We start from the raw sequence: 25,763 nt of genomic DNA, 5'->3' as shown, positions 1-25,763 counted from the left end.
CGTGTTGACAAAGACCCCCCTGTTGGCTCCAGACCAGAGGAGGGGAGCGATTAGACACCAGGTCAAGGAGGGACAGATACACCGGGATCAAACGAGCGAGTAACGAGTACATTAGATGATCGGAAGATGTCTTGTCGGGAATGGGCAGGAAATTAGAGTGGTATAAATAAAAAAGTGTTTGTTTGGGGGTCAAACTAGGTCTTTTAAGTAGTCATGGGACCTGTATAGTGCGAGGAGAAGAGGAGAAGGGGAGAGGGAGAGAGGAGAGAGAGGAGAGAGAGAGAAGAGAGGGAGGGAGAGGAGAAGGGGAGAGGAGAGAGAAATGAGAGAGGAGGGAAGAGGAGACAGAGAGGAGGACAGAGGAGGGAATTGAGAGGGGAAAGGAGAGAAGGGAGAAAGGAGGAGAAGAGCTAAGAGGAGAGAGAAGAGAGAGAGATGGAGTACAAAGGAGAGGAGGGAAAAGGAGAAACACTACTTCAGAGGAAAATAAGGCAGTGTGAAATGTTGTTTGTTTGTTTGTGATCAAACCAACGTTGTCATGGGCAGTCATGAGACAGAGCGGCTTCTGGTAAATAGGTTGATGATATCATCATCATCAAGCCCAGAGCAGAACAGAGATGAGACGAGGCACTGATATATATAAAAATATATTAAAGCTGAACTCGGCAGAAAAGTATGTTTTAAATAGTGTTAGTTTGAGCCCTATTCTATCACTGCAGTCGTTAGAAAGGGAGGGGTGAGGTTGGGATGGATTCAGTGGGTTGCAATCTGCCAGCTCACCACTAGAGGCTACCTCATTGTACATACCGCACCTTTAAAAACGCATCACCATCAACGTGGCGACTCCACTGACCCCAGCCCTATTGACTTCCACTCTCTCTTCTTGAAATCCAGCCAATCAGCTCCCTGTCTGCCGACAATTGGCCAATTGCTGAGGGCGGGCAGGTGGGGGGTTGGGGGGGCAACAGGACAACCAGCCACCACCAGGACAACCTGGTTGCCACGGTGACCCCACCCTACCTGGAGAGCAGGGACAGCCGGTGACTCAGCAGGACTTGGCCCAGAGAACAGAGCCTCTGTTCACACACACACTGCCCCCTGATGACACCAGCAAGCCCCCCCCCCCCCCCCCCCTGAGGTCATCTGAAGAGCGTCCAGCAGCAGACCTGAGTCCTTTACTGTCCCAACAGAGCGGAGACGCCTTTGACTACCGCAGGAGTTAACTAGCAACGGAAACCTGACCACAAACACCCCAACAACAACCACAACACAAACACAACCTGGTAGACTATGACCAGCATCACTGCCGAGAGAGAGAGAGAGAGAGAGAGAGAGAGAGAGAGAGAGAGAGAGAGACAGTGAAAGGCAGGGAGACAGAATGCAAGCCAATGTCCACCAAGACAACTCTATCCTACAGACCTGTGCGCCCTATACAGCTATTTATGAATTCAGTCTCTCTATTCTCCACTCAACCAGAGGGAACCTGTGTGTTGTGTGTCTGTGTATGTGTGTGTGTGTGTGTGTGTGTGTGTGTGTGTGTGTGTGTGTCCTACTCCTAGCTTCCCAGAGCATAAAGAGACAAAAGCGATGAAGGGAAGGAAATGGACGACAGCAGACGGGAAGTGTTTGGCATCGTCTTTGGCATCGTGTGTGTGTGAAAGGGAAACAAAGGTTTCCCTTTCACACACACACACACACACACACACACACACACACACACACACACAGGTTAAGGGCAGCCACCTTTGAAGCGAAGACTTCAATTTAAAATGAACATGAAAAAAAAGACATGAAGGAATTGACAAAATGGTTGAACCTAATTCATGTCACATTCAATTTAATACAAATACAAGTCTGTGCCAATAAACAGCTAGGGGGCTGACCCACACTGTGTGTGTGTGTGTGTGTGTGTGTGTGTGTGTAACCACATGCTCAGTTAAACAAAGATACAATTCTCAACCCCAGCTTGTACCTTTAAGGCGATACAGTAAATACACGTTGTACTAATGATGACTTCCTCAGTGGAGGGTCACATGACCCAGGTCACATGACACAACCACGTGGTCACGTAGCCACAGCTGGCAGGCCTTCAGTTAATCTGCATAACAATTCTCTTAAATTCATTAATATGAATATTTATTATGAATAACACACACACGCACACACACACACACACACACACATACACACACACACACACACACACACACACACTCTTGCCCCCCCCGACACATAGACACACGCACGCACGCACGCACACACGCACGCACGCACACACAGGAAGCAGGTGTGGGTCAGTGTGAGTGCTTCTGAAGGGGGCGGGACATGCCTTTGATTGACAGGAGTGTCATGCCAGAGACTGGTGATCCTGCGGATCATGATGAGGCAGCAGGCTCCTCCGGGTAATCAGAACCTCTCATTAATAATTAACGAAAGCCTTCAAGGAACACGGACAACAAACAAACTGCAGAGACGCTTGAATCGTTCCTGTGGGATTACACCGCTACACACTGCCTTGCTCAGGGGTCGACCGGCTAAGTCAGAAAGAGATCATTTTAATGAATTTCAATAATTAATTAATTTTAAGGAATAAGGGATAAGGAGGATAAGGGATACAATAACATGCTGGATTTACTGAAGCAAAGAAAACAATATAGCATAACTGGTTTGAAACTGAAACATACATGAATTCATTCCGGAGTGACTACAGAGTTTTTTATTTTTATTTTTTTATTTTTTTATTATTGGATGAATCTAACTACAAAGCATTTTCGTTTTTTTTTGTCTTTGACTGTCTGGTATTTTTAACTGTATTCATTGATATCCGCTGTCTCTCCCCTCTTTGATGACACAAACAAAGACGAGCATCGTCTTTGTTTGTGAGCTCTGAGGTAAAAGGATTTCAGACAAAACACATCAAACAGGTTGAACATCAAGAGAAGATACATGTGGACCGTCTAAATAAAGGAAAGCATTTCTCCATTCAAACACAACAAAGTCTGTGTGTGTGTGTGTCCTCTGCGTTACATGGATGTGTGTGTGCGCTGTGTGCAAGTCCCTGCCTTGCATGAATGTGAGTGTCTGTGTGTGTGTGTGTGTGTGTGTGTGTTTGTGTGTATGTGTATGTGTATGTGTATGTATATGCATATGCATATGTAAATGTGTATGTGTGTGTCCTGTGCACCATCTGAGTTATGTCATGTGTGAAGGCATCATCACACAGACCTGAATGATCGGCCCTGAATGAACAGCTGTGGCCCTAAGCAGCTATGATATAAGAAACACTCAGAAACACACTATACATCTAGATTTTAAAGCTGCATTATGTAACTGCTTCGGGGAGAGGTCACATGTCACTCAGCATCGGAGAGCATTCCGTCCGACTCATGGCTGCACGCGCTCAGTTCGCTCGTAGGCTGCTGGGTCGCCAGTACGTTCTACTGGAAAGCAGAGTAAAACTAGCTAACCAAGCTCATAGCTAAACTAATACATCTGAATGATGCATCATTGGTCTACAAACCTTTATGTAGTCACAAATCGTTAGCCTCATAGCATAGATGCTTGAGTCATATTTTGGCCACATTGTGATACCTAACCTAACTCTACTCTAGTAACGCTGCTGATTCACTGTGCCTAGTTGGCTATATCCGGAGCCAATCAGAGTGTTTTTTACATTCCATAATCCCTATTTGCTTAAGTCAGCTATTAGACTTTGGCATTATTGACACTAAATCCATGATGAACCTTAAAATAGGACTGAGGCAATCATGCCACGAGGCTAACGGAAAGTTTTGCTGCATTGTTACGGATGGTTTGGTTAACTGAAGACGGCCTCTTACAGCTAAGCTAGGTTTAGATCCCGAATGGTAAATGCTGGAGGTGGACAGTGGAACGACACAGACCCTCATTGTCTTCCCCTCAGGAGCTGTCATCACCAAGGAGACGGCTTGGAGGGGGGCCCGCCCGCTATAAAGGATCTCCAAGCCACCAAGGGAAGATGAAAGCATCTCCAACCAATAGCATTAGGCTAACAGGCTGGGACAGGCTCTGTGTGGCTAGCAACCTGCTAGCTTATTATTGAAAACAAACACAGTGAGGGCGCTAATGTAAGTGGGGGAGAGAGAGAGAGAGAGAGAGAGAGAGAGAGACACAGACAGACAGACAGACAGACAGAGCTGTCATCCTGAAGCACTTCAGGTGTTTTGACTCTGAAGGTGATGAGCTCACCTGTCTAGCACTGTGTGGTGATTAAGATGTTGCTACGGCGATTAACGTTTCTCAAACCCATCCAGAGAGGAGATGGTTTATGAAGGGGGGGGTCGTGACAGCTTTGATAAATGGTAGCGTCACGCTGGTGTGACTTGTGTCTTCAGAACCATGATGAGAGGGATTCCAAGAAAAACTAACTATCCCAACAAGCCTGGGGATACAAGGTCTGGGAGACAGACAGAGAGACAGACATGAAGACAGACAGACAGATAGAAAGGCAGGGAGACAGACATAAAGATAGACAGAAGTCAGACACTATGCAATTCATGATCAGACTCTAAAAAATGTTGTTTGTGGCGTGTGCCTTGGTTTGTGTTTGTGTTGGTTTTTGTGTGTTGGTTTGTGTGTAAATGTTTGTTTGTGTGTGTGTGCGTATTAAAGGGAGGACAAGTGGATTAGATCCACAATGAATCTTATAACAAAGGATTCAGAAAACAGACATGAGACAGACATGAGTGAGAGAGACCGGGAGAGAGAATATATAGAAAAGGTCAAAAGGGCTGTGAGTTGAAAACAGTGTGAAGCCTATTTGTGTTTCAGTAGGGGTAAAACACTACTAAAACTACACATTTGTCAGTTACAAAACAAAGCTGATTTATGGAGAAAGGTAAATAACAGACAGAGAGAGTGATTGACTGACAGTCCAACCAAATGACAGAAGTAGGGAAGTGGGCGGGGCCCCAATATTATTTGTGCCTCATGTTTCCAAAACACTCTCTGGGTCGGTCTGTTGTGTAACCAACAGTTCAGTCTGTCTGTCTGTCCGTCTGTCCGTCTGTCTGTCTGTCTGCGTGTCTGTGCGTTCCGTATACCTGTTCAATCGTGCAGGTGAAAACATACCTTAAAACTTATTTAGGAATATGCTGAAACATGATTTGATAATCATTATCCGATGCACTGGTAATGTTCTCTCTGTGCTATAGTGAGAGAGCTATGTAGCTCGTGGCTAGTCAGCTATTTGGCCGACTGGTTAACTGAACAGAACTAAGACACAACAGAGAACAACAGCTCTAGGTCAAAGTCTGAGCGAGAGAGCGAGAGAGAGAGAGAAATGTGAGAGCAGTCTTTGTCCTATCACTGATCCAGCTCAAATGACATTTCAGCTAGTCTTACACACACACACACACACACACACACACACACACACACACACACACACACACACACACGCACACACACTTTGTTGGTGCAAGAGTTTATCATACATTGTTATTATTTTGCTATCAGCTTTATATCCAGAGTGATCTCATGCTTTCTCATACTGAACTTTAAAGCCATCATTCCTTCTCATAAGGAAGACAGTTTCATTTCCCTTCGGTGGGTGTATGTGTGTGTGTGTGTGTGTGTGTGTGTGTGTGTGTGTGTGTGTGTGTGTGTGTGTGTGTGTGTGTGGCGTAGTACCATGATGCTGCGTGCGCAGGGGCCAATATAGAAGATCAGAACCGCTGTCTCAACTACAGCACGTCAGGCACATCACGTCAGTCATAAATGAGTTGTAACCGAGATATTAAAAACGAACTCAGTTAATAATTTAGAGTGAACATTAAACCGCTCTATGAGTAGGTAGGCATATCATCACAAAAGGGTTATGTAGTGATATCTGAGGATTATTATGGGAACATGATGACATTCTTGTGTGATAAATCCTATGTTGGTCTAAATCACCGCAGAACAAGATCATATCTTAACATAAGTAAGGTTGTTGACCGTCGTGTGTTAACGTGGAGGACAACAATACCGGCGGCGGTATAACAAGTGGACCAGCGGAGAGGATCGACCACGGGGAGCATCCTCTGACCTCACCCAGAGGGTAGGGTGCACCTAAATCCTAGGTGCCGCGTTAGGTGCACCTAACTTGGCTCCTAACGGGGCTCTTGAGTGGGATCCTATAAAGGGCCACCTAAGACGGCTACGGTTGCACCTTAGGTCGCTCCTAAGGGGGCTAGGGGGCTCCGAAGGTGGCTCTTATAGGGGTTCACCTAAGGCGGCTAAGGTGGCACAGAAGGGGGGTAAGGGGGCTCTTACCTCAGCGCGACCCGCACGCTGCTGTCGTCCTGTCCTCCCGCCATGATGTCGCCTGAGGTGGGGTTACTCTCCCGGTTATAAATAGCCTCGCTTTCACCTCTTCTTGATCGGCTTAGTGCGCGTAGGTCCCTGGAGGAGAGCGGCTCCTCCTCAGCCTCCTCAGCCTCTCAGGAGCCGGGGGACGGAGACCCGAGCCATGCTGCGACCCGAGGCGCTCAGACCGGATCCAGTTCCTCAGGTGGGGATCGCTTCCCTAACAGCTGGCCCCACAGCACCCACACATTTCCACGGGAATATCACCTGCAGCGCAGAAGGGAGTAGTGGTGTTGTACACTTGACCGGATCCTGACGCGCGGCTCCGAAGACAGACGACGTCACCAAGCTCCGCCCCCCGAGGAGAACCGACCAATGAGGAGAGGAGCTGAGCAGACCAATCAGTCCTGAAGACCTTCTCGCTCAGTGTGTTTGTAAATACTGTGTATTTAAAGTGTATCTTTAATTTTCCCGTTAAAAGGAAATACAGACATTTTTAGCAGATCCCACATTTTCATTTTTATTGAGTATTTAATTGTGCATTATTTTGTATTTATCGTTTTATATGTTGACTTCTTTATTGTTCACCCGCTTTGGCAATGTTTGTTTCTCATGCCAAACAAGCTTTTTTGAATTGAATTGAATTTTGCGTATGTTATGTTTTTTTTTAAATAGTATTTGTACAGATTATTTGACGGAAAATCTGAGTCTAGAGTATTTATTTATGAACAGGCTATGTTGGGGTCCACTTTGTGGGCCCTGCATTCTTATCTAGACTTCAATACAAACCATCTGCTAAAAAACAATCACATATTCCTGTGACATTTTAGTAGACTCATATTTGAGGGTCCATTGTCTTTGTCTGTAAACGTGATGTCTGTTAAAAAATAAGTTTCTAGGTTTGAATGCGATCCAGCGCTTTCTTGGCTAGGTGTCGTGAAAAATGTTTTTTTTATCAAATAATATTAATTTAAATAAAACCTATTTTTAGGTTTCAATATATTTCGAAATTATGTAACAAAGAAAGGCGTCTGTTGAGAACATTATGATGTGTCGCCACTGTGTGGTCACACTGTGCCATCACACCCTAGGCCTTTAAATTTAGGTTGGGCGCTTTATTTTAGAAGCAGTGTCCACCTAGCACCTGTCTGTCTAGTCTTTCTACCTACCCGCCTACCTGCTTGCACTCTGCCACTGCCCTCATTGCGCATGACCGGAGTCTTAAGGCTAGGCAGAGCTATATGCTAAATCTAGCGAGCTAATCACTTGTTTACGGGCGCAGCTCTAGAGAGCCGTGGCTCTGGGGGGCCTGAAGGGAGGGATGGGAGACTTCATGAATCTTTGTCTCTCTGGCTGGTTTCTCACAACATATTTTAACAATTAATTGTATTTATTTCGACAAAGCTTTCAACAAACTTTGACAAAAGCTGAATGAGCAGCCGATGTATTGTTTTATAGTAATTTAAATAAGGATAATTGACTAACACAGAGGACACCAAAGGGATACTGCACTGTCTCATTTATCATTTGAACACAAAAATAAATCTTTCACAGTAAGAGCAACCCTCAGCAGCCTCATAAACAGTCAAATAAGATGGAAAGAGATGCCAGAGGACTCACCCACATCAAAATGAATGTTATGTCTTTAATTCAAGTTAGCCAAAAATTACATTTCCTTATTTTTGTGTTTTTATTTTTAGTCTATTCCACTCTCTCTCAACACTATAATACCATGTTACTCTTTCATCAACCTGCCAGCATTTAATATATAATCTCATCCACACACACACACAATATATAATTTGTACCACTCATACTTACAAAAGAAAACATGCATTGTTAATAAAGTCATAGAAAATGAAACTAAACCTCAGTTAATAAGGTTTAATATACACATCGGATACATTCGATCTCTTACTTATGAAACTGACAGTGGTATCAATATTCGTTAGTAAGGACGTCATGGTAAACGTAGGCCAGTGGCCGCAACAATATCTTACATTATCTTCGCTGCGATTGAGCTTCTCTAGAAACCGATTAAACAAAAACAAAAACATACTAACAGCTAGATTAAAAGAGAATCGATATCAACCCCTAAAAGTAGAAAAATATACAGACTTGTTTTTAATCAGTTCACTGGATTAATGAATTATTGTGAATCCAAACCCCTCACCACTTCAAGGACCAAGCACAGGGTAGAAAGACAATCAGATCCAGCTTTTTATTCTTCAACCGATCAATTAGAAAATTAAAAATGTTTATTGGCAATGAGTATCAGCCAGAAATACCCAGAGGTCAGTGGTCATGGAACCACGATAATGACTTCTATGTTCACAGATACCCGGTGTGGGACTGGCCTCTCCTAAGCTGGCCAGATATGGTCATCTACCCATCTGGATTCTCACCACACAGGTTCAATACATGTTCCCACAGAAATCAGCCTATTGATTCAAACTAGATCAACATTCATGTCTCAGCTCAAACCCAAGGCTAGTGGGTTCAAACTGTTAGCTGTCTCTCTACAAGAGCCTCCATCTTGAGACTTATTTTAGGTTTATTGATTTATTCCCATATTTACTTTCACATTTAGAAACAAAAAATAAAGAATAAAAACATAAAAGGCAAAAAGAGACCATATAAGTAATTGTGTTAAATAATTATCACTCAGATTGTGCTAGTGGTTGTGGAACTTTGTAAATCAGTGGTGTTCAAATGGTTCAGTCCACTGGACCCTCTGGCTGTGATGGTTCGGTCCACCGACCCCACAGTCTGTGATGGTTATGTCCATCACATGCTCAGGCTCTGATAGCCAAAGCTAACGGAGTTTGAAATCAGAGTGATGGAACCCTTCCACGTTCGCTTTGATTGGTTATCTGTGATTATGACACTGTACAGTACTTTAAAACTCTTTACGTCGTAAACAGGTCATCATTCAGTCTATGAAATGTACTTCAAACAATCACAAGGCTCGACCAATAGGAAGCAGAGACACTGTTATTCATCAATCGATAAACTAAGAGGGGGAAGTCCACGATCCTTTCATGAAGACTCGTCTGCAGGAACACAGTTCAGTGCTGCAGACCCATTGATTCATAAACACACGGATGAAGCGATACTCTCCTACATCACGAACACCCTCTGCACTGGAAACAACCACAGATTGTGAGGGTTAAGCACACACATACACATACACATGTGCGACAGCTCCCAGTTACCTAAAAGGCGAGTAACCAATTGAAATGTGTGACCGAAAAAAACAAGTTGTGGTTCAGACCACAGATCTCAGTACAGCTGGTAGGAAAACAGGTTGACAACGTCAACGTCCAACTAAACTCTCATTCTTCCAGCATCAGGACCGATCGAAGGCCATCAGCCTTCCGCTACAGCCTCTGCCCAAGTGCCGCTGAACAAAGATACCTCGCCAGTCCACCCTGACCTTTGTTTACAAATAAACACGGGTATTGAAGAAGGGAGGACATAGACACAATTTATACCACACAATATATATCCTATATCTCTATATCCAGCGATGTGTGGTAGGGATTTTACCCTAGTTGAACCAAACAACAAAAATATCAAAAACAGCTGGGATCAGACAGTTAGACCGTCAGATGGACCAATAAGGGTTTCATTGTCGATACGGAGAACGTAGCAGCAGCAGGTGTGTGTGTGTGTGTGTGTCTGTGTGTGTGTGTGTGTGTGTGTGTGTGTGTGGTCCTACAACAGTTATCCTATCAAAATTTGTGTAGTGCTAGTGTGTGAGAGCCAGAGTGAGAAGGTAAAAGAGACCGACAGAAGGAGTGACAGACAAAGCGGCCATCTTGCCGTCCTCCTAAATGGAAAGCGGCCCCTCTCAGCTTGTTGTGTTCGTTCAACAGACCGGAAATAAACAGCCTCACAACAACAACAGACCTAAAATGGCTGCCTGCTGTCGCCAGCTCAGTGGAGCCTCCTTCCTGAGCAACGAGGAGACTGAACTTCTCCACACACTCTCTTCCTGTTTCTGTCACCAACCGTTTGTGCCAACATGGAAACGCCAATCGTATTTATAGGACTTAATCTATTTGATTTGATCTACTCCCACTGACGATGGTAAAACTGCCACCTGCATGTCAACAAAGCAACATATGTCATATTTAAAGTAAAAAAAAAAAGGTTCATAACATCAGCCAACGGGTTGAAGGTCAAACGAAACCCGTCAATCGACCAATCAGGATTAAGGATTGGATTGTACAGCTCTCCACCGGGTGGAGATTTGCTGTCGATTTAGTATGCTTTCGAGAACTGGTCTTCAAGATTTAAAATAACCAATCATACACAAAATAAAGTATATATGTAAATCAAATATGGCTGTTGATTAAAATAAAAAGCTTGTTCTGGGCGAGTGTATCCCATCTACTGAAAGTGAGGCGCTTCCGACGTCGACGAGGAACGGGACTAAACAGACGACCCAATGACTCTCATAAGTCAAAGGTCGTTCCCTGTGTCTGTCACCTAGGATCGCACAGACACGTTGGCTACCGCGGGGACACCAGGCACTTGGAAAAGAAATGCTCTCAGAAATTCTAAATCCTATTCCTAATAGGCGTGTTAAATCCACCGGCCTGAAACCCTCACATCGGCACCGACAAATACTGTTTTGGAGGCTGTCGAATGGTGGATGAGAACAACTTCCTGCTTAACTCAGCATCAACTTCCTGTTAAACTTCCATAGCTTCCTGCCAAACTCAGCCCATGTTCCATCCATCGTGAACAAGCCCCACCAGGGAACGGTAAAATAAACCTAAAGTGCTAAAAACAAACGGACGCCATTGAAAACGATCACAAAAACATTTGTGGATCCTAGATTAAATATTTCGTACTCTAAAAACCTAAACGGTGTTAAAAAAGAGAAAGAAAACAGGAAAAACACAGCAAAACATGACGGGGTAATACTGGATGGAGAGGATAAGAGAAGGTGAGAGAGAGAGGGATGGAGGAGAGAGAGAGAGGGATGGAGGAGAGAGAGAGAGAGAGAGAGAGAGAGAGAGTAGGCATGTAGGAGGAGGACGAGGAGGGATGACTCTCGGGCGGTCACTCGTGGGCGGTCTTCAGCACTGAGTCCTCCCCCAGGATGTTGCAGAGCTCATCCAGCCGGTGTTGCATCTTGGGTATCCCGGCGAGCTGGGACTCCAGCCGCTGCTTCTCCTCCGTGAGGGTGAGGCGCGTGGCCGTGTCCAGCTGCTCGAAGCGCCAGCCCCCCTCGCCGTCAAACTGCAGCAGGTGGGTGTGGTACTTCCTGTTGGGAGGCATCATGGGTAAGGACAACGACCTCCGACATGCTGATACAACGTGCTACGAGCAAACAAAAACTATACACTACACCAGAATGGAGCAGAGCATAATACAAGGGAACAGATGATGTAGTGACAGAGGTGGAGATCGTGGAGGACATTGGGACAGGTCTTACCAGAGAGGGCTGTGTCTGTGTGTGAGTGAGACAGAGGAGCTACCAGAAAGAGGGGCTGTGTGTGATGGACAGCAGGGAGACAGAGACAGAGAGAGAGAGAGAGAGAGAGAGAGAGAGAGAGAGAGAGAGAGAGAGAGAGAGAGAGAGAGAGAGAGAGAGAGAGAGAGAGAGAGAGAGAGAGACATAGAGAGAGAGAGAGAGAGAGAGAGAGAGAGAGAGAGAGAGGTCTCACCAGAGAGAGGGTCTGTGTGTGATGGACAGCAGGGAGATGCCAGAATCCTTGGCGGCCTGGAAGATCTTCCCCTCCACGTCGATGCTGACTGCGCTGGTGCACTCATCCAGGAGTGCGTACTTCGGCCTGATTCACACACACACACACACACAAAGAGAAAGACAAAGACACACACACACACACACAATTAATTAATGACATGCTGCTTAATCACGATACCTGTCATCACTTCGGTATTTTTAGACTTCAAGCTTGAGGCAGCAGTCACAGTGTTGTGCCTGTAGGGGGCGCCAACACAACCTGTAACCTGTTACTGTGAGCGGCCAAGAGTTAAAGCCCCAGCAATCTAGTCATTCAATTAAGAATGTTGTTGATGTGTGTGTGTGTATCCTTGTGTGTATGCACATGCATGAATGAATAAGAGTTGAAAAAATGTTCATGATCATAACAAATTATTATTTGTTATCAATTCAAGTTTAACAAATTTTAATGTAACTGTCTCTGGCAGTAGGATTGGCCGAAACCAACCTGAAGCTAGAGGACATTCAGCTCCACTGCCGTCTGATCTGTGAGGCTATTGGCAGACGATGGTTGATTTCAATGGAAGAGAGACAAACGACAAAAACCAATGGCTCCCCCCCAATCCCTGCTACATCCTCACTTGTGTGTGTGTGTGTGCGTGTGTGTCTTGCCTGTGGTAGAACATGCGGGCCATGCCCATCCTTTGCTTCTCTCCTCCTGAGAGAACATCCTTCCAGTCCAGCTCTGCGTCCCAGCCTACAGAGAGAGAGAACGTCTAGCATCAGCTCAGAGGTCACCATCATCTAACGAGGTCACCATCATCTAACCTCTCAGAGGTCCCCATCATCTAACCTCAGCTCAGAGGTCACCACCATCTAACCTCAGCTCAGAGGTCACCATCATCTAACCTCTCAGAGGTCACCATCATCTAACCTCTCAGAGGTCACCACCATCTAACCTCAGCTCAGAGGTCACCACCATCTAACCTCAGCTCAGAGGTCACCATAATCTTACCTCAGCTCAGAGGTCCCCATCATCTAACCTCTCAGAGGTCACCATCATCTAACCTCTCAGAGGTCACCATCATCTAACCTCAGCTCAGAGGTCACCATCATCTAACCTCAGCTCAGAGGTCACCATCATCTAACCTCAGCTCAGAGGTCACCATAATCTAACCTCAGCTCAGAGGTCACCATCATCCAACATCTACAGCTGCTGTCTACCCCCAGAAGGTGTGAAGAACATAGTAGGACTTCTGGACCTCAGACAAACTTTCCAGAGAGACGTATTCATAATCTGATGATTGGGATACTTTGGTCAAAGGTCAAACTGGTCCATAGAAAGAATAGTGTGGATTAGATTAGGTGTCCCATAGAGTAGACCAGACCAGATGAATCATTGATGGGAGAGTTGGCTCACACCTATAGCCAATACATTCAATGTTTAATAGAGGTCTTCAACATAAAGACGCTGGCTATGCCGCGATAGCACAAGGGAGACAAGGGAGGGAGGACATTATCCTCCCAAAAGCCCTCCCCTTCCTCCCTCTCTTCCCCCCCTGCTCATTCCTTCCCCCCCTGCTCCTCCTTCCTCTCCCCCCTGCTCCCCCTCCCTGCTCCTTTGCACTCTCCATCTCTCTCCATCCTCCCTCTCCCCCCTGCTCTTTCCTCCCTCTCCTCTCCCTTTCTCCCCCCTGCTCCTTTTACCTCTCTCCCCTGCTCCTCCTCCCCCCCCCCCTCCCCCCTTCTCCTCCTCCCCCCCCTGCTCCTCCTACCTCCCTCCCGGGTGACGATGTGGTTGAGGTTGACGATGTCCAGGATGGCCTCGAGGTGGGGGTCCCCGAGCCCCCGCTCCTCCATGTCCTCCACGGAGTCCGGGTAGATGACCTGGTCCCGCAGGGAGCCGATCGACATGTAGGGCCTGGACACACACACACACACACACACACACACACACACACACACACACACACACACACACACACACACACACACGTTAGATCAACTGGTACGTAGCACATGCCCGGAAGCAAACATTTGGCAACTTCAGATGGCGTTTGCGTATTTGCTCGTTGGTTAACGTACAGCTGGGGTCCGATGCGCTATGCTGCCCCCTTGTGTACAAGCTAAAGGGCCGTGGTGGAAGATTAAATACAGGCTGTTCTGAGAAGACCTGCTCCGTGATTCGCGGTCCCAACATGGATCTTCAAACCGTTTCAGCCGGACTGGGAGGGGGGGGGGCGATGTGGGGGAGGGGTATGTTCAGTGTCTGCTGTCTCTGCTGGAGGCCATGTGGGAAGCTGGGGATGGTTGGTTGGTTTTCCCTTGCGTGCCTGCAGGCAGCGCCAGATTCTAAAATATACCCTTGGTTCTGTTGACCGAACACAGCTTAAGGATTTCTGTGAACCTCCTCAGATTCAAACTCATCTTCCTGCCTCTGCTCTGCGCTCTCCCCCTTGTTGTTATGTTCCCCTCTTCACACAGTTAGGGGAGGACTGTAGTAGCAGCGCAGGGGAAGACTGCATTGTGAAAGGCTTTAGAAACGTGGAAGTACAGCACTTTTATGTCACTGTTTCCCAGCTGTACCTCTTCTGGTTGCATGCTACATTGCTTTTTATGGCCACAGTTTGGTCCGGATGAGGGCATGGTCTCCTAAACCAGGACGTGTCTTGTATCAGTACAGTATGTTTTGTGTTTATACTGTATGCACTGTGTGTATACTGTGTCTACTGTGAGAGAGTGAGTGAGTGAGTGAGTGAGTGAGTGAGTTAATGCTTGCAGTACAGTTACATGTTCCAAGTGAGTTCTATAAAAGGTCCACACACAGCAGGAGGCTGACAGCTTGGTCGGGGTCACGTTACTCTTCAAAGTTGAGGACTGGTTCATAGTCATTTATCAAAGGATTTTACCTGAGTGACTTGCAGTGAACTGAGATACATGTCATCACGGAGCAGGTAGGGGTGAGGGTGTCATGCTCAAAGATGCCTTCGGGGGACGGACACTGAGGATGGAACCCAGAATCCTTTCATCTGGGAGTCAAACAACCAAACCGCTATGCTCTCCTGAGTATAGTTAAGTCTAGCTGGGTGAGGTGGTTTCATTCCAACATTGAAGCCACCGATGGTTTCTCTTCCCCAATATCCGCTGCTCTGTTATGTCTAGACCTTTATCCCACTGTAGCGTCGCATTTGCAGAAGTGTCCATGAAGTCCAGAATTGGCCCGGCCATGAACACGGTAAGGACATGTGACATAACCACGATGCACCTGGTTTGCGTGTCACCAGTGTCATGACTTGAATGGGAGAAGAACGCGTCTAACCGCCCCCTACGTACGTGTGTGAGTGTATGCTCCTGTAGAGTGCGCGTTCTCTGAGTTGCATGGATGCGCGTGTGTGTGTGTTCACGTCCTTGCCTTGCGTGGACGTGTCCTTGCGTGTGCGCATGTCCTTGCATTGATGCGTTTGTGTGCGCGGTGTGCGGTGTGTGCGTCTGTGTGTGCACCTCTGGGGGATGTAGAACATGTGTTTGGGGGAGGGTTTGTAGAGCACGCCCCCGTAGACGGGCCAGAGGCCGCTCAGGATGCGGAACAGAGAGCTCTTCCCACAGCCGTTAGGGCCGGTGATCAGCAGGTGCATGCCCTCCTCCACCTGCGCACACACACACACACACACACACACACACACACACACACACACACACACACACACACACACACACACGATTATTCAGGAGCAAGTTGAAGCGATGCAAGTGATTGTTGAGGAAGTGAAGGAGCAGGATGAGGATGAGGAGGAGGGTCAAGGAAAAGGGAGGAGGGGGAAGGGGGAGGGTCAAGGAGGTGGAGGGTGAGGGAGGAGATGGAGAAGGAGAAGGTGAATAAGGAGCTCCACCTTGAAGTTGAGGCAGGAGACGACCACGTCTCCGTTGGGGGTGATGATGGGGACGTCCTCACACACGATCCCTTGATCCACGTCAATCACGTGACCTGGAGAGAGACACGCGCACACACACACACAAACACACACAATTATTCACCGATCCCTGCGGTCTCAGACAGCCAGAGGACAGCGTCACTAGCGCCCGTCATTAGCTATTAGCGTATGTGGACTCAGTGTCAAACATCCTAACCAGCATATTCTGCCTCGCCTAAGACAGTCAACATGGTCTGTGTATCTACACGGGATCTGGTTATGCAAATGAACACAGCTGATAAGCCGTGTGTGTGAGAGATCTTCATCTCATGCTAATGCCTGTGTGTGTGTGTGTGCCAGTGCGTGTGTGCCAGTGTGTCAATGTGTGTGTCAGTGTGTGTGTGTGTGTACGGTGTTGGTCAAGTGTCTGTGTGCGTGCGTGAGCTCTATCTAACGCTCATATTTTGTGCGACCGTGTGTGGGATCTCTTTCTAATGCCGTGTGTGAGTGTGTGCATTTGTTTGATCTCCATCTAATGCGAATGCATTGTGTGTGTATCTAGTACTTTGTTATAATCTCAGGGTCTGCCCACGCTAACGCTAACACAAACGCTAACGCTCAGGCTGACGCTGACCTTTGATCTCCATCGGGCCCTCGATGTGCAGCGACGGCTTGTTCTTCATCTCGGCGCCGGTGGCGGTGGTGGATTCCTCGGAGCGCTTGTACACGCCCTGCTGCACCTCCCCAAACACCAGGAACATGTTGTGCACACGCGCCGTGTAGCCCGCCAGCTCCGTCACCTGGATACACACACGGGGTGGAAGGTCATCCACGGCAACTTCATCGACCGGTAGCTCACCGTGACCCCGTGATGGCACAGGTCGAAGTAACCGGGTCGAAGTAACCGGGTTTATCTTGTTTATCGCACGCGTGTGAGAGAGAGTGAGTGAGTGGTAGAGAGGTGCAGAGAGAGAGTGAGTGATTGAGGGAGAAGGAGAGAGTGAGTGAGTGATCGGTAGAGAGATACAGAGGTAGAGAGAGTGAGTGAGTGAGTGAGTGAGTGAGTGAGTGAGTGAGTGAGTGAGTGAGTGAGTGAGTGGTAGAGAGAGATAAAGAGTGAGTGATTGAGAGTACAGATAACTAAGTACAGAGCTGTTGATTTGACCGGGACAAAGATAAATAACAAAACCAAAAAACACACAACAGTCAAACGTTAAATTGTACTGATAAATACCGGTGTTGTGTTAGATTATGCTGAAAGACATTATGTGAACGTTATAACGACACCATATGCATTGGCTCATGAGCCCCTTAGAACATTGAGTCAAGTAGCACATTTTAGTAAGCAAGACAAATATTGAAATACCATAGCAATAAATGTCTCGAGTTGTGTTCTACTTATTAGACCAACACTGCCACAAATCTTCCGCACAGATGGAACGGAAAAATATAACGGCTCACATTTATACAACTGAACAAACCATTGCATGGAAGAGGGGACCTTCAAGGAAAGAAGGATTACAAACCCCACTCGAAAGACAAAGAGAGAAACAATGGGAGACAAACTGAGTGAGGGGGCCGCAGGCTGTTGACTCAGCCTTCTCATGAGGAACCAACATCTCAGCAGGCGTCCTGCATGGTCACATGTGACTGGGGACATGTCAGTTGCTCTGGTATATTGATCAAAGGGCTTTCTGAGACCAGACGATACTCTGGAACAAATACCAGATTAAGTTTGACTCTGAAGTGCAACTCAAACACCATGTTTGTGTGTTTTTCTTTTAAAGACAAAAAAAAGAGACGAGAGAAACGTTTTATGCATGCATTGTACGTAAACATACGCACAGCTATTAGTAAACAGAATTGTATGCTGTATGTCTTTGCACTTAAAAATAGTCAACATCATGTAGCATTTTACCCTAGCCATCTTTGTTGTATACAGGGAATGGGTTAAACTAGAGATTGTTAGTGCTAACACACACACACACACACCCACACACACACACACACGCAGGCAAACACACACACACACACACACACACACACACACACACACACACACACATGTTTTTCTAATGTTTTAATGTTTCTCACAGATCCTTAACTTACATCAAGACCTACCCCTGTTGCACATAGTGTTGCTTCTTTTGACTGTAAATATTGTCTTTATTGTAGATACTGATATAGCTCTGCCACTTTCACTTCAGTGCATGTCCTGTATCTGATGAATAAAGTTCCTGAATCTTTATCTCACTCACACAACCTTGCTAGTCCCAGAGAAAACGGTGAGCCGTAGGAAGGAAGGATGATGTCAGCATGAACACTGGAGGCTGAGAACATCTGAAGCATGTTTTCACACGCCCCACACTGGCTTAGGACTCAATATTGAGCATGAATACAAATGGCACGTCCATGCTTTTTCTCCATGGCCTTCGCCACATGACGTACAGTATGTGCATGTAGTCAACAAGCTCTCCAGTATCTTGTGGGCGTGCGTGTGCATGCATGTGGGTGTGCGTGCATGTGTGTGGCCATTAAATATCAACAGATGGAGGATTAATCAGAGCTAGCTCAAGCCCCAATGAAAAATCCCCCCACACACAGACACAGACGCACACGCACACGCACACGCACACGCACACGCACACGCACACGCACACGCACACGCACACGCACACACACACACACACACACACACACACACACACACACACACGCGCGGGGCTGACCGGTCGCTGTTTACAAGTTACTTCATGTATTAAAGCCGCCAAGCAAACAACACCTCAGTGTGTCTTGTGACTGTAGTCTGCAGCACAATAGCCCAGCAAATATGTGGAGCGGCGACAATGTTATTCTACAGGATCCACGCGTAATGGAAGGTGTAGGGCCCAGGGTGGAGCACTTTATCCCAACCGGACAAGCTAGTGTCAGTCACAACACACACCCTCGCTAACACCTGTCTCTCTACCACAACACACACTCCCTAAAACCTGTCTCACTACCACAACACACACCCTCGCTAACACCTGTCTCTCTACCACAACACACACTCCCTAGAACCTGTCTCGCTACCACAACACACACCCTCGCTAACACCTGTCTCTCTACCACAACACACACTCCCTAGAACCTGTCTCACTACCACAACACACAGCCTCGCCGGAACCTGTCTCGCTCTACCACACACACACACACACACACACACACACACACACACACACACACACACACACACACACACACACACACACACACACACACACACACACACACACACACACACACACACACACCTTAAAATGTTGCATAACAATCACACACAAACACACACACATTCACAAAGCATAACAATCACAAACTCGCCCCACCCGCCGTGCATGTGATTCACCAGACTCAGCAGCCAGGCATGCGGTGCTGCAAGAACACATTGCTTCAGGAATGCGTCCCTTCGCTACCTGCGTGTAACTCTGCTGCCATGGGCACACGCCTCAGCCCAGTCTGTGGTTACAGCCCTGCACTGAGCGTGCTCACATCCACACACATATCACACACACACACAACACAGCCCGCCCTTCTCATCGCCCCGGGCTACTGTGTTTTGCATCGTGACTCGGAGCAGAGGGCAGAGAAGCAGCTCAACAGGTTGGATCTCTCCTGCATCAAATCAATGAAATCACACGCTGCCCTGACACACCCACCCAGATCCACCAGCAGAATGACTTCAGATACGGGCCAACAGTGTTCAGGTTCCTGCTGTCAGCCTGCAGAGGGATGGACCCCAGGACCTTCCAGCTTGATCCAATTCCCACGATGCATTGCTTTATCCCTGACCTTAATTTACCTAAATGTATTATGAAACCTCTACTTCACTGTTTCAATGAGAATGTTGCTCTGCCTGCACCCAGGTGACCTTAAAGTGAGTTTCACACTCATGTGTGGCTAACAACCATCCAGTCCACACGATGGGCCTTATTCTTCCAGCTAGTAACAAGAACAATGTACGCACTACTGTATTCAACTAACACATGCACTTCAAGAAAGAAACAGAACAGACCTCCTTTCGCAGCCCAATCCTCTTACAGACCTCCAGACAAAAGGTCCATTCTGACGGCATTAGGCAGGTTTGCTGTTCTGCTCGGTTTATGTATGAAGAAATTAGTATTTCACATAACACTGATTTAAATTGAACACTGCTGCATAGACTATAGTACAGCAACTTAATGCCTCTTGTAACACCGGAATGATGGACCATGATGCACCTCAAGGTAAAAGGTGACTCCAGGTCATTGCTCCTGTGAAAGGAGTATTGACTTGCGACCGTCACCCCTTAGCCTCCCCTCTGTCACACTAACCTCTGTACATACCTACTGCTGCTGTGAGCCTTTCAGCTATAACACTCTGAATACACATGCTTCTGTGTCTGATTAAAAGGTCTGGTGATCTAATCTCAGCAAAACATACCTACGCCTGCTGTGTCCAATTTAAATACTTTCCTTCCCAGCAGATACACATAAGATAAGAAACAGATACAGTAGATATTATCACTTTGTGAAAGCAGTCCTAACAGCAGTAACAACACTCTAATAAAACTAGTTTCAGTTTCTCTGGGGGAAACTGATGCTGCTTTCAGCGCATGTGGAAACCCAAAACATTGGCACTGCTTCTACTTATGGACCATTTGCTCTCATAATGTCTGCGCTTTCATATTGTTTGATTGCATGCCTGTTCTAACGCAAGTGTCTGCTTTGCCTCCCTGTTTTAATACAGTAAATGTCAGGTATAATTGTACCTTGACATTATTTTGCTGGATGGACCAATAAGTAATTGAAGTGGCTCAAACATGGCCGCCGCCGCTCACCTCCTTGTACGAGGACATGATCCTCTCAATGGCGTCGGCACCGGACACCAGCAGGTTACGGGCCGTGGTGAACGCCTCCGTGCGCTCGCTCACCATCACCTGGACCGGGCCGTCAACCACTTCTACAGAGGGAGAGAGACATAGAGAGACAGAGGAAGAGAGGGGGAGAGAGAGACATAAAGAGACAGACAGACAGAGATATAAAGAGACAGAGACAGAGACACAGAGGGACCGACACAGAGGGAGCAACACAGAGAGCGGGAGAGAGACAGACAGACAGAGACAGAGAAAGAGAGAGAGACAGATTTATGGTAATGGAATAGTTGATGGTTATCTTGACAAGCTATAGTTGACTCCGGTACGTCCGTCTCGTTTACAGCCCCAGTATAAACGGACAAATCGTTTAAGTCACCTGCAGTGATAACTGCTGCTTGTTTACGATTATTATCTATCAATTGGTTGGTCATATACTACAGGTTATTTACTTATCGTTTCCGCTGTGAGTAGCAGGTAAGGCATCCCTAATACTCAATGATTTGTAGTATGTATGCAATATGTTTCTACCACAAAAAAATACATTTAAACTCATAACACAGTTTAGGAGAATCCTTCAGGGTTCCCCCTTGAACGCTTACAGTTTAGCATCCTGCAGATTATTTACATTGTTTAGTGTTTTAATCAACCCTTAATATAAGCGTTTACTAAGTGTCCAGGCATCATCAGACTTAACAACCTGATTGTGGAAGGATGCCAGCCTGTCACTGCCCACTGTGCCTGTGTACAGCGGTCAGTGTATTGTATAACTGTGTACGACAATATGGTGAATAAACCTGAAACACTGGACCACGGAAGTCTAGCAAAACGTCTAACCTTACCCCTGGCCTGCCTATGCGTCCCTCTCCCTGATATCAACACATCAAATTTGAATAGATTTGTTAAATAGATCACACCCAAAACCTCTACTGTGCGAACCACATGCTCCCTGGGATTGAGCTCATCAAATTACAACTCCTGAACTGCGATGAAATGATCAGTGCAGGGCAGTAAAGTGAGAATACAGAACGCAGGTTGGATATAGGTTGAATGGCAATCAAAGCCGTCCCTGAAGGAGGAAACCCTCTGCTGTGTTCCTTCTCAAGGGGAATCCCCTTTCGGGAGTCAAGCATTTAGAGTGCTTAGGTGAATACTATAGTTAGGGTGTCATGTACTGTGGGCCTGTGAAGCCCTTTGAGACTGTTGCTGGGATTAAGGGCTCCACACCTTTGATTTGACTTGAATTCGTTGTCTTTCCTGGATCTCAGACTGTGTGATAATGTTGTGTACAATGATTTGATATGCAATGGCAAGATACTTCCAGGCGACCAACCAACAACTGCATTCCCTCAATACGATCGGGTCATTGCCTGAAGGATTCTCCGATCACCACGGGGGTCGATCCGACCAATCGGACTCAAGCTCTCACCCATGTCGGCGAATCCGGTGGCGGTGATGATGGGCACTGCCACCATGACCAGGCCGGCGGCGCTCCACACGTACTTCATGAGGAACTGCTCCACCATGACGTACCACAGCCGCTTGGACAGGATGAGGTTCATCTGGTCGGCCAGAGCCGCGTAGCACTTCTGCAGCTGCCGCATCTCCACCTGAGAGAGAGACAGTGAGACACCGGAGAGAGAGAGACAGTTTAACCACCTGGGAGAGAGACAGTTTAACCCCCTGAGAGAGAGACACACAGATTAACCACCGGAGAGACAGTTTAACCCCTCCTGACTGTTAACCACTCAGACATCAGATGACAAATCTCTACCTGAGACAGTTTACCACCTGAGAGAGAGACAGTTTAACCACCTGAGAGAGAGAGACCATTTAACCCCCTGAGAGACACGGTTTAACCCCTTCCTGACTGTTTACCCCTCAGTCATCGCGCACGTTCACCCACGGTGGCTTTAGATACCGGCCTGCTCATGCGTGGGGATAGTACCCAGTACCCTTCGTTTGGGGGTATGAAAGCATAACCGCTCTGCCGCCCGCTGTTTGTATAATACTATCACTGTTGCTATTGCTTTGTTATGAGGGTTTCCATGCGGTGGTTTTGTTTGCGTTGCTTTGGAAATGAGAGATTGAACCCAGCACCTTTCAGCTGGGACTGAAGCATTACCCTTCATCTGTTCTCTTCTATTAATGTTGTCATTATGTATTTATTAATGTTTTTTTTTTTTATTATTTACCTATTTCGGGAAAGGTTCGTTCAAGTTGGATTCCCATTTCAATAAAGAGTTAATAGGTAATAATTTCTACAAAAACCTTTTCGCTTGTGTATAAAGTAATAAAGTGCGGAGAGGTTGGAGGGATCTCTCCTGCTCTGCAGCCTCCTGTACCAACATCACTCATGTGTAAACAACTGCTCAGAGTGACCTACATACAGCCATACTAACTATGCGTAACTAGACACAATCAGGGTTTTAAAGATCTACTAACTGTTGACAACTGTTTAGGTAGGATACTAACTGGTGACCACTGTTGAGATAGGACACCCCACTCTTTTAAGAACATCTTTCTGATCGGACCGAGTTGCTTACGTTGTGTCCCGCATAGAAAGCGATCTCCTCGGCGTTCGCGATGATCCTGGAGTGCACGTAGCGCAGGTACCCTTTCCTGTTCGCCTCCTCGGCCACCAGCTTCCCGAACTTGGGCGAGCAGGCGCGCAGCACCTTGGCCGTGGCGAAGACCACCAGGCCGGCCAGCAGGGTGGGCGCCGTGGCGTTAGCCCCCCTGGAGCGGGCGGTCTGGATCAGCGTGTAGGACGTGAGGACTACGTCCAGGATGGGCTTGGTGAGGTTGGAGTAGAGATGCGCCACGGACTGGGAGAACATCATGACGTCCTCGGTGAGAGACTGGTCCGGGTTGGCCAGCCGCCCGTCCATGTGGCTGACCCGGTAGTAGGTCTGGTCCGTGAAGTAGGTCCGGTAGGCATGGTCCACCAGCCGCGTGCGAAACGCCAGCGCCAGCTTGCACTCCAGGTAGCGGATCACGCTGTTGACGAAGGTGGCCGGGATGGCGATGAGCAGCCACTTCATCAGCTGCAGCATGAAGTTCCGCGGGTTCTTCTCCACGATCGACTTGACGATCTTCCCGTCCAGACTCGCCACGAATATGGACAGAAACGTCCTTGAGATCAACGCGACGGAGTGTAACGACAGCAAGGCCAGCTCTTTTGACAGGAGTTTGGGGAAGAGGATCTTGAGGAGGTCCAGGATCTGCTTGAAGAACAGAGCGTTCAGCTCCGGGGAGGGCTTCTTCTTGGGCTCCGCGAAGGACTTCACCACCAGAGCCGTTGAGCCGTTCTCCACCTTGGAGACCTGCGTGTTGTTCCTGCAGCCCTGCCGCCTCGAGACCCGTTTCCAGATGATGGGATACAGGGTCCTGATGCCGTAGGCGGCGGCCGCCAGGACCACGGCTCGTTTCGCGGCGGTCGTACGGTCCCATTTCACTTTAGAAGCCGCGTCCAGGATATAGGACATGTTGTTCCCGATCCCGGTGCACGAATACCGCGCGGTTCAGTCGTCCTCGCGTGCTATCGATCGGAAACGAGTGAAAAATGGGGAAATCATACGAAAGAAATGCGACGCAAAAGGAGAATACGCTTTGATGTTTCGGCGTGAAGATGGCCTGCACCGCGGACCGCTACATCCTGCTTCCCAACGTCGTTCCGCTGTTGCGCTGCACCGTCGCGCCGTTTCATTGGCCGGGGCTGCGCCTCTGCCTGCGGCTGATTGGCTGCGTAACAGAACGTATGCAAATGAGTCTACTGTACTGCCCTTTACGTAACACAGAGAGAGATCGCTTTACACTGACAACCAAGCTATTTTTAAACACTGGCCGAGAAACCTACACGTATTTTGTTTTTGAGATTTATTTTTCTGTTATTTTTGTAGTTTATTTTTGCATCTCACTTTCTAACTGTTTGGGGGATGTATGATTAAGGCATGTTTCCAATGCCTATACAACCTGAATAAAAGCCTTTTGATAATAGTTGATAATATAAAGATATTTATACGAAGGTCAGGATGCTATTCAAAGAAACATTTGTACCTTAAGATTGTAAAAAAGTAAACTTTAAACCCCAGTCGACGTGTCCTCTGTTGACTTTGTGTTTCGACGTAAATAACTGTTGACGTAAAGTGGGCGTCTCCTTAATGCGCTTTAAAGCGCGTGGCGGGACGCAGAGAACGTCGAAAACGTTGGTTTCGCTCGAGCAACAGAAAAATATCGAGATTTGAATTTAATTCGACAATAATCTCAATTGTTTGAATGAATTAATAATCGTTACTCACTTTATTTGTTACTTTAACCACACACCCGTAACACATGTCATTGCTTTGGGCTTAACTTTTGTTTACGATAGTCTGAGATATCTGTTATCTGACAATGAACTGGGTCGGCGGGGCAAGGTGCGACTGGATTCATATAATACATAATCTTATGGAGAAGTTGTTTATAGTTGTACCTTGATGTTATATAGCTGTACCTTATTGTAATGATGTAATATAGTTGTTATAGACCACAGTTGCCCTGTGGGGCAACTGTGGAGTCTAATGTAGTGTCTAGTGTAGTCTAATTCTAATATATAGTTAATCAAGTTGTTATGTTGATGAGTCTTGCTCACTCCCATTTTATGGTTGAATCTTAGTCTTTTAGACATGATCTATTTCTAATAAAAATCCCATTGAATTTACAGGAGTCGGTATATGATGAGAGGTGATACCAAAAAGCAAAGGGTAAGTAAACTTACGAGAAAGAAAAGCATTCTGAAACCTGAGACTGAACTTTTTTGTGATAGTTTGAGGATTAAAACGAATAGTAACTCTAGTTTTGGCCTTCAGGAGTTCTTTGAGAAGAAGAAGATGAACCGTAGGCTCCACACCCTGGGGATCCCAGTCCCCACCTCGCCCAAGGGCACCGGGTC

At 46.9% G+C, this 25,763-nt stretch overlaps 2 protein-coding genes across 2 annotated transcripts in view; both read right to left on the bottom strand.

Moving 5' to 3' along the window:
- Positions 1-6,338, bottom strand: part of LOC307089812 (kinesin-like protein KIF21A) — a gene marked incomplete at its 5' end in the record, with an annotated part of 43,292 nt that extends 36,954 nt beyond the window's left edge. The window contains 1 exon segment of the mRNA XM_079756242.1: positions 6,295-6,338. Coding sequence (XP_079612368.1) covers positions 6,295-6,338 — 44 coding nt within the window.
- A 1,614-nt stretch (positions 6,339-7,952) lies between these two features.
- On the bottom strand, positions 7,953-24,483 carry abcd2 (ATP-binding cassette, sub-family D (ALD), member 2). Its single transcript, XM_079756142.1, has 10 exons — positions 23,377-24,483; positions 22,260-22,440; positions 20,798-20,919; positions 16,574-16,739; positions 15,919-16,013; positions 15,530-15,675; positions 13,804-13,949; positions 12,701-12,785; positions 12,009-12,134; positions 7,953-11,605 (listed from the first exon to the last, which is right to left on the bottom strand). Exons 1-10 carry the CDS (start codon positions 24,316-24,318, stop codon positions 11,401-11,403), a joined length of 2,214 nt encoding a protein of 737 aa, XP_079612268.1. The 5' UTR covers positions 24,319-24,483; the 3' UTR covers positions 7,953-11,400.
- Between the last annotated feature and the right edge of the window lie 1,280 nt (positions 24,484-25,763).

This window comes from Pollachius pollachius, assembly GCF_949987615.1.
Source record: "Pollachius pollachius genome assembly, chromosome: 18".
Lineage (NCBI taxonomy): Eukaryota > Metazoa > Chordata > Actinopteri > Gadiformes > Gadidae > Pollachius > Pollachius pollachius.
The sequence above is the reverse complement of the archived record's forward strand: the minus strand, read 5'-3'. Positions and strand labels throughout refer to the sequence as shown.

Coding starts and splice junctions, on each gene's coding strand:
- abcd2 (XM_079756142.1), bottom strand. CDS start 24,318: ATGTCCTATATCCTGGACGCGGCTTCTAAAGTGAAATGGGACCGTACG. Junction 16,740..20,797: donor TCATGTCCTCGTACAAGGAG/GTGAGCGGCGGC, acceptor GTGTGTATCCAG/GTGACGGAGCTGGCGGGCTA. Junction 12,786..13,803: donor CATCGTCACCCGGGAGGGAG/GTAGGAGGAGCA, acceptor CTCTCTCTGTAG/GCTGGGACGCAGAGCTGGAC.